The sequence below is a fragment of the Haplochromis burtoni genome, unplaced genomic scaffold (assembly GCF_018398535.1).
Source record: "Haplochromis burtoni strain Fernald_Lab_line unplaced genomic scaffold, NCSU_Asbu1 Contig_716, whole genome shotgun sequence".
In the NCBI taxonomy this organism is placed as follows: Eukaryota; Metazoa; Chordata; class Actinopteri; order Cichliformes; family Cichlidae; genus Haplochromis; species Haplochromis burtoni.
In genome coordinates, this window is record NW_024583077.1 from 94985 (window position 1) to 104546 (window position 9562).

General features: G+C 38.7%; 1 protein-coding gene across 1 annotated transcript in view; it reads right to left on the bottom strand.

The window, feature by feature from the left end:
* Positions 1-9562, bottom strand: part of adam19a (ADAM metallopeptidase domain 19a) — a gene marked incomplete in the record, with an annotated part of 73473 nt that overhangs the window by 28583 nt on the left and 35328 nt on the right. The window contains 6 exon segments of the mRNA XM_042215419.1: positions 225-309; positions 2940-3106; positions 3199-3234; positions 3236-3271; positions 3935-4000; positions 5610-5793. Of these exon segments, the coding sequence (XP_042071353.1) occupies positions 225-309; positions 2940-3106; positions 3199-3234; positions 3236-3271; positions 3935-4000; positions 5610-5793 (574 nt within the window).

Sequence of the window (9562 nt, forward strand, 5' to 3'; positions counted from 1 at the left end):
TGGATTTGTAATTTACCTGTTTATATAAGCCTGTTAATTAGTGGGCTTTTAACCTGGATCATTGACCATCTGATAATACAAATAAGATGGTCAGTGATATTTCAGTGGACACTCTCCATGCCCAAAAACAGACAGTGAAGTGAGCAGGAAAAAATTACATGACGTGAAGACAGAGAAAAAGAGGAGGAAGAAGGAGAGAAAAGTAGAAATGTATTTCCACATACCACATTGATGCCTCCAGAGTTTTCCAGGCTGCACATCCCCTCCAGTGGTGCCATGCCGATAGTTGTCCCCTTGAATGTCACACCCCTTTCACACAGAGAAAAAACACGAGAAACAGAGTGAATTATGACTTAACCTCAACCTTCTTCCTGTTCACTTCGGGGTCCACAGTGGATGCACTGAATGCAGTTGGTCTCTTGGCATGCTAAAACAGAATCAAGCTGTGATTGAATAATGAAAACAAAACAGATCCTAATGTATCAGCACATCTAATCACCGAGTCTACATTTTTCTAAGCTCCTGCTACTATTTTGAGTTTTTTGCTCTATTGGAAGCAAAATCTTTTGTTTGTTTTATAAGCATTTGTTAGTTTATATATTAACCAACTGCCAGAGGCTCATCATACAATGGTGAGTGCAGAGACACATGGCACTATGCTAATTATCAGCCCAGGTCTAAACATCACAGAGGTTGAGCGCAACTGATTTAATACAATTCTCCTGAGCTTGACATTCAGTGAATCAATTACAGATCAATCCTGTTACATCGGATGCTTTCACAGTATAATGCATGGATGGGTAATTCATTTTCCCAAGTAACCACATGGGAAAGTGGGAGTGTTACACCAAGGTTACACCAATGTTATGATGAGGCAACGAAAATTTTTAAAATGTGTCTCAACTGTTCCGATACTCCTGACACGTACGGGACCACTAAGGGTTTTTGCTTAGGCAGCAATTGTCCTTCTCTCCTGGATCACCTGGTGCTTTCTCTGGTGCCAAGCAACGGGGCTGTGACAGCCGGAATAGCTCTTTGGGTCCGGCAGCAGGTACCTACCAGGTGTAGACCGGGAAGGAAAGAGGCGATGAGCCAATCCATAAGCAGACGAAGATGTCCACTTCCCAGCTTACCACTGCGTTTCCCCCGTGAATGGTGATCCAATATTATTGATTTTACAATTTGAGTAACAAGTGCCAGAAACAGCACAAACACAAACACAAACGGCAGTGACAGACGGCAGGCCACTTTAGAGTCGCTGTGAAAATGCTTAACAACAAAAATGTAATAATTAAATGTGTTACATTCAGACATGCTGCTGAACCTGCACCTGCTCAACTTCCCTGATTTATTAGACTGAACATGGTCAGAGATGCCATCACCTCTCCATCATGATTAAAGTTTTGCTTGCGTTTTCTAATCTGGTCTAAAGACCGACCTTTTCGGTTTGGCTTTTAAACCCAGTCTAGAATGTTAATTTTGATATTGATGTTCTATAATTTTACTGTTTTTTTTTTACTATGTATTTTATTTATAGTAATTATATTTTATTAATCTTTTGGCTCTCTTCCACAGCATTTCTTTTATCCTGGCTTACTTCTCTTGAACCTTGAGGCTGCTGTTGTTGTGTATAAATAAAATTGAATTGAACTGAATTATGTTCAGCACTTTGGTCAGTACTCCCTGTTTTTAAAGTGCTTTATAAATAAAGTTGGCTTGGCTCAATTGCTCAATACTGGCATGTTGAATATAAATAAAATACATAAAAAATAAATATGTTGAATTAAAAATGAAGAATAACAGTGATTTTAATCACAGGCCTCACTGAGAGAGCCTCTACAGAGTCTGAGTCCTGGATGTTGTTTTTCTCCTCTTGTTTTTTTGTTTTGTCGTCTTGTGATAGGAGCAGTAAATTCTAAGAATACTAAAAATATAATTTGCAGGTGATTGAAATAAGAGATATTACTTCCTGCCATTGCAGTATTGTATCACAACACTGTAAAGCCTTGCTGGAAATACTCCACTTAGTCTGCTGACACTGTGACCCAGTTTCAGATAAACAAAAGATAAATGCTGGAGCCTAATCAGTTTCACAGCCACCCCAATTCTTGACTTATTTGACAAAAGAAAGTCACACATTCTTTCATAGACCTTTAACAAATAATATTTTTTTTAAACTTCTTGTCAATGAAAAAAAGGTCACATTTTCTGTCATGCAAGTCCATGTAAAGTCACTAAGAATATGAAAAAGTGAACAAATGTATATTATGTAAACCACTTGAATGGATTCATAAAATAAATTTAGCATTTATTCCACAGACAGCAATGAAGCCATACTGAATTTGTATACTAAAGTCATGAAAATGTGTTTTCACGGGACCTTATGCAGAGGCATATATGTGAGAAACTGAGTACACAGGAATTTAAAGGATAAGTAACAGCCAGGTGCTGCTAATCATTTCATTAATTCTTTTTGAGAAAATGTAGTCACCTCGATAGAAGCTGAATTTTTGGCATTCAGTGGTATGTTAACAAAATGTTACAATCTTCCTGAGTGCCTGTAAAAAATTTCTTCACAATGATGTGAGAGTCATTCAGAAAGTGATTACTGCAAGTTACTACTTGCTACTGGTTTTACACACTGTTAAATCACTGGGTATACTTGACACATTATTTTTCCCTTGACTGTATAGTATAACTATTTTTTTAATGAAAAACCACAGTCGGCATATCCACTCTGTTTCCAACTGATCACTGAAAAGGTAGCTGTGAACTGACAAGAAAAATATTATTTTGATTCCAACAGGTATGAAAATGATTTAAAGTTCCTGCTTGAAATACAAAAATGCTTCAGACAGAGGTGAAAGACCCGATGTAAACAACATGATTTTGTTTTCTACATGTCTGGTGTTGGCTCAGTGCTGTGGTATGTTTCTTACGTAAGCAACTGGGCATTGTCATGCTTCTTGCGTGATTTTAGTTTCTGTCTCCATTGGAGGAAGGACCAAAGGGTTGCATTTGGCTCCTCGGTGATGATGCACTGATCTCTTTCAGTCCAAACCTCCAGACCAATGAGAGGCACACGGATGTTCAGAGCCCTGTAGAACTGAACATAGACACAACAGATATTATTTTTCTACATTCAAACTGTTTGTTCTCTGGAGAACAGGAGTGAACAGCAGAAGCCCTCATCCTTACCTTATCCACATAATTAGCAATTTCCATTATCCTCCGCCTTAGTCTTTTCATAATCTTGATTCTGCCGTTGAAACTGCACGATTACATAAATGAATGTTAGCCATGAGGGGAAAATGTAAAACATTTTAGAAACAATTAATCCCGACTGATACCAATTAGAGTGGGAGAGGACTTCAGTCTTCTTATTGGTAAATATATTTTATAATACTTTGCCCAACTTAGAATCTCTGAACATTGTATACACTGCTGGATCTTAGTAAAAGCTAAAACAACAAGCATCATGCTGATGGTGGTTTACAACTAAAATGTGTTTTTCCCTTTAATAAACATCAAGAAGAATACTGGCGACAATACTGTCAGTATTTTTTAATGAATTGTGTTCCAGTCGCCTTAAATGTGGCAGGAGCCCAAAGTGTACTTCGATTGAGACATAGTATTTAATTACTGCAGAACAACCATTTGAAAGTCCGTCCACCTGGCAATTCAACCCAAATCTATCCCCACATTAAGCAGACAAATACTAACTCCACTTACTTTTGCCTCAGTACAACTACTAGATAAGCTTAGAATTGTCCATATAAAAGAGCCATATTATCTTGAATTACATAATTGTTTAGTATGTAACAGTGTCCATCCTGCTGTGTGAGTTTGATCTCAGCAGACAAATGTAGTAGTTTGACTGTGCACAGGAATAATCGGCTTGGGCATGAATAAGGCAGGTGATGAGTCATCTTACCAATGTATTATCCGCCACAATGTACAGTTCGATGTACTTAGTCGTACCCAAGGTATTCCTTTTAACCTGCCATTAAAGAGAAGAAGGAAGGAGCAACATGTTTATAAATACAGTACCATAAACTGATGGGCTACAACACTCAAACAAAGATAGGAGATAGGGAATACCTAAAATGTTAAGAGACACATACTTGTCAGTCCATTAGAGTGGACGAATGTGCAGAAAAGGTGTAAAGAGGCTGTTACAGGCTTGACATAAAATATTATACATATTTAGACAGTGAACTATGGGAAAAACACTGGATGAAGATATAACTGCTCAGCACTAAAAGAGATCATTTAAAGCAGTAAACAAAAACAAAATATTGAATCAATCAATTGTATTTATATGATTATATTATATTATATTATATTATATTATATTATATTATATTATATGAAATAGCAACAACAGTCAACAGTTAACCCCCTATGATCAAGCAGTTGAAGGCTGCCAACTGCCCTGTTGGGGCTGACAGGAGGATGACAAAACTAAACATAACATACACTGTGGAAGAGACCCAGAGCCCCGGCCTTATTGGGCAGTGGGGGTGTGAGGCAGGGGTGTGGTCTCTGCATTCCACATTTCTCGTATTAGTGACTCGTCTCCGAGTTCCATTTAAAGTTTTCCACAGCAAATAAAAGCTGCCTCTCTGCCTCTCTCAGTTGAACCGTTTCATTGGAGCCCTGTATTTAAGTCCTACCTCTGACTGCTACACAGCACCTCCATGGTAGCTTTAGAAATGTACAAAAAGACAACATGGTTTGATAAGAACAAAATATGATTGAATCTAAGCAAAACTAAAATCATGTTATTTGGGAATTTTCAAATTAACTCATAAGCACAGATTCACAAAGATGGTGTGGAAATAGAAAAAGATCATGAACATAAGTTTCTTGGTTTCTGGTTCATTTTTACACTGAACAAATTATGTATTAAGCAATATACAACCTTCCTGACAATATTATAAATCTGTTTTCTAAAAGGAATGTGGGATACAATTTGAGGGAAGAATCACATTTAAAATATTCCTGTTTTCCTTGTGCTTTGTTTGATTGTGTTTTTTCTTTTCTTTGTTGTTGCATCACAAACAAACAAACAAACTTGACTTGCCTGCAGTGAGTCCTGGCCTTAGTCCAATGAAACATCTTTGAAATAAATTAGGTCTTATTGTCTAACATCAGTGTCACACCCCTAAACCTCGTAAAAAGCTTTCCTAGAAGAACTGAATCTGTTATAGCTGCAAAGGGATGGCCAACGTTTTATTAGACCCTATGGATTAAGAATGAGATGTCACTCAAGTCATTCGTGTGTGAAGGCAGATAAGTAAATACTTTTAGCAAGAGAACATAGACGCCAGTGGTACCTTTAGAGAAAGTGCTTTGACACAGACATGAAAGCTACAAAATAGATTGAATGGTGGTGGAGTGGTTTAGACATTCGCTCACAGAGAGAAGGTTTCTGGTTTAAATCCTGTTTGGCTACACATATTCTGGTTGTGCTTTCTCCCTTTTGGGGGAGTAATTCATTATTTTTCTCTGTTCCAGATCTGTCTACATAAACCTAATTTAATTTTTGACTTAATCAACCCAATTTGGTTTAGAAAAGGTGTACCACTGATTTCTGGAAGACTCACCCTTGAATGAAATGATGAGAGCAGATTAGAGATAAGGTTGGGCTGTGTGGTGTGATGCGTGTGGTAGCAGCTTCCACCCTTAATTGGCAGCTTCATGGTACTCAACAGTGAGTGGTAGACTGGATCTACACTGCTGATTGGCTCCAGGTAGTAGGTGTCACTAGAATTCAGTGATATCAGCCCTCTGCGTAAAAGGGGAAAAAAGTGTTGCAGTTTGAATTGAAGCACAAAGATAGACAAAAAATACAGACTTGTTTTGCCTCCCATAGCAGTCTGACTGCTGAAGACCTGTGTGAGTTACAAAATGTGATCCCCAGATAACACAACCGGCAAATGCAAAGCAGGGGCAGGATTCACATTAACATGTACATCCCTGTATTAACCAATGTCATATAGGCCCAGTTTATTTTTTCGTGTCACTGTTGTGATGAGACCTTAAATAGCATTTGCATTTTCTGTTGTATACTTCCTTTGGTGTTCTTGTTATGTATAAAAACGTGTTTTTTGAAAATAGCTGATCTGCACTTTGCCAACATGTGTCAAAAAATATAGTTCAATAAAGTTGCTCTATATAGTGTCTAACTGTTGATATGCAGCGTTATTAAATTTATTGTTTATGCAACGGTTGATATAGCACATTTACTTTTGAGAATATTTTAGATGGCACTCATCATCAGAAAGGTTGCCGACCCCTGTTGTACCCAAAAGGATTTTATTTGCCATATCTTCACAACAGCTGCTCATATCACAGCCACGGGAATAAGGATTAATAAACTAGTACGGCGTGAAGCAGAACAAATTAGGATAAAGTATCTGTGGCTCTCTTCAGACCTCCCTCCAATCTTGCCATTTAGGAAAAGAAGGATATCACATCCCAGACTAAAGACTAAAGCATCACCATACTACCAGCAAACAAAAGGAGATGCATCATCGTTCTTAAGGCTAAGCTAATTTGACCTGCTACTAGCCTACTCAGTTAACTTGTGCTTGTAGCCAGGTAATGCATGCAAGAAGTGAAGCAGTTACATGTGAGTGAAACTTCCAGCCAACTCAGACATTAAAATACAGACATTTATCACTACATCCAATCCAAAAGATTGATATAAGTTTCAAAATGATTAAAACTAAGCTTATTATTAATCTTAGAAATATGATATCTAACCAGATTCTTACTCTTGATGGCATTACCTTGGCCTCCAGTAACACTGTGAGGAACCTTGGAGTCATTTTTGACCAGGACATGTCCTTCAACGCACATATTAAACAAATATGCAGGACTACTTTCTTTCACTTGTGCAACATCTCTAAAATTAGAAATATCCTGTCTCAGAGTGACGCTAAAAACTAGTTCATGCATTTATTAAGTCTATGTTGGACTACTGTAATTCATTATTATCAGGATTTCCTAAAAACTCCCTGAAAAGCCTTCAGTTGATGCAAAATGTTGCAGCAGGAGTGATGACAGGGACTAGAAAAAGCAGATTTTTCCTATATTGGCTTCTCTTCATTGGCTCCCTGTTAAATCCAGAACTGAATTCAAAATCCTGCTCCTCACATACAAGGTCCTGAATAATCAGTCCCCATCTTATCTTAACCCTTTAAACCCCAACCCCTTTTTAGCAAGGGTGTCCAACTCCAGGCCTCGAGGGCCGGTGTCCTGCAGGTTTGGGTTTAAAGGGCTAATGACCTTATAGCAGCAGTCCCCAACCTTTTTTGTGCCACGGACAGATTTAACATCAGACAATATTTTCACGGACCGCCCTTTAAGGTGTCACGGATAATTACAACAAAATAAAATGATACGACCAAGACAAAAACTGTGGTATTTTGTAAATATAATAATAACCGCGAAATCACTGTGTAATTGTGTAACTCCATTAGCAGCGTCCTCCTGAAATGCGGCAACAACATTGAGAGTAACATCCTCTTCTTGCCCTTTAATGCTCTCTGGTTGCTATGGTAACATGCAAATATTTCTTTCAAAATAAGACACACAACTACAACATGGGAAAGACCCAGGGAAACCAAGTTAACGATAAAAACCCTGAAAACCATATATTTCACACTCGAGCCTCAACTTTTGCGGCCCGGTACCAAACGACTCATGGACCGGTATCGGTCCTTGGCCCGGGGGTTGGGAACAGCTGCCTTATAGTACCAAATCACCCCATTAAGGCACTTTGGTCTCACACTGCAGGGTTACTTGTTGTTTCTAGAGTATTTAAAAGTAGAATGGGAGGGAGAGTCTCCAGTTTTCAGGCCCCTCTTCTGTGGAATCAGCTTCCACATTGGATTCAGGAGACAGACACTATCTCTACTTTTAAGATTAGGCTTCAAACTTTCCTTTTTGCTAAAGTGTATAATTAGGGCTGGATCAGGTGACCCTGAATCCTCCCTTAGTTATGCTCTGGCTCTTTTCCACAGCATGTCTTTATCCTGTCTTCCTTCTCTCACCCCAACGGGTCATCGCAGAAGGCCGTTTTTCTCTGTATGAGTTATTGTAGGGTCTACCTTACAATATAAAGTACCTTAAAGCAACTGTTGTTGTGATTTGGTGCTGTATAAATAAAATAATTTGAAAAATAAAATTATTAGACAATCATTCACTGGACCTAGAAGAAGCATTCTGTGCAAAAGTAAAAATCTGTAATCTGCCCTTCCTCATCTCCAGTATTAAGCAGCATAACTACTTTAAAAGCCTCAACATAAACACTTCTCTGACAGCCTGGTGGGAATTCCTAAAAACAACTAAGTCTTCGCTTATTCCATGTAAACTAACACCCTTTTGGAACAATCCAGTTATTTATCAGAAAAAGGGTATACTAAGTTTTTTATCATGGTATGACAAAGGGATTAAAAAAATCTAGAACGTGTTATACAAGATGGAAAATTCATTTCATTTGAAGAACTATCAAAACATAGACTGAGCAAATGTGACATTCTTGAATATCATCAACTGAAATCCATCATAGAAGAAACATTCAATCCTGGTCAACTGAATCAAGAAATACCTACTTGGGTAACAAAATGTTTTAATACCTACCCAAACGGTGATCAAAAATGCTATAAGCTATTGTTTGAAAATGACTAAATGCCCCAACTTACAACTTACACAATAATCTCTACAGAACACACTACACGGGACAAAGGTTGTTCCCAATGGGTCTTACACAATCGAACATATGCACCTATTGCAAAGACAACTCTGTTGAGAGCTATGTGCATACTATATGGTTCTGCATGCCTGTCCAACAGTTGTTGCAGAAGATATGTGAAGACCTAACCACATGGTTTAGTTGCTATATCTCAACCTCACTGTGCAACATAACATAGTTAACATAAGTGAACTAGATATGGAAGCAAATACATCATGTACTCCTTACTTCCTTATGCATCACCAAGAAAAGCCTGATGCTTATGTGTTCAATATAAAGATTTAGTTCTTGACCACATTGGTCTGGAGAAAATGTCTGCCTCCTCAAAACACCAACTGGATGAATTTGTCTCTCTCTGGTTCCCACTTATCAATTCCATTACTTAGTGGGGGTGATCTGCTGTAGTCTCGTTTCCCTATTTGAATTGGAGGTGGATGGTGGTGGTCTCCTGGGCTGCAGGTGACTGGCGGTCTTCCTGAGGGCTGGAGAGCTGCGGTTGCTGTTTGGCCTGTGCATCTACCTCAGTTGGTGGTGGTGGAGGACTGGGGTGGGTGCTGCTTGACGGTCTTGAGATGTGGCCCTGGGGTGCTAGTGGTGGTCTTTGGTACTCTTGGAAACTGCGGATAGCGTGGTTGTACTGGTTTTATCTCTGTCTGCCCCAGGTTTCTGCAGGGCATTGCTGCAGCTTCTCACCCTCATTATCAAGTACATTTGTCACAAAGACACAGGCATTCTCACACTCACTCCCTCTCTCCCTCTCACACACACACACACACACACACACACACACACACACAC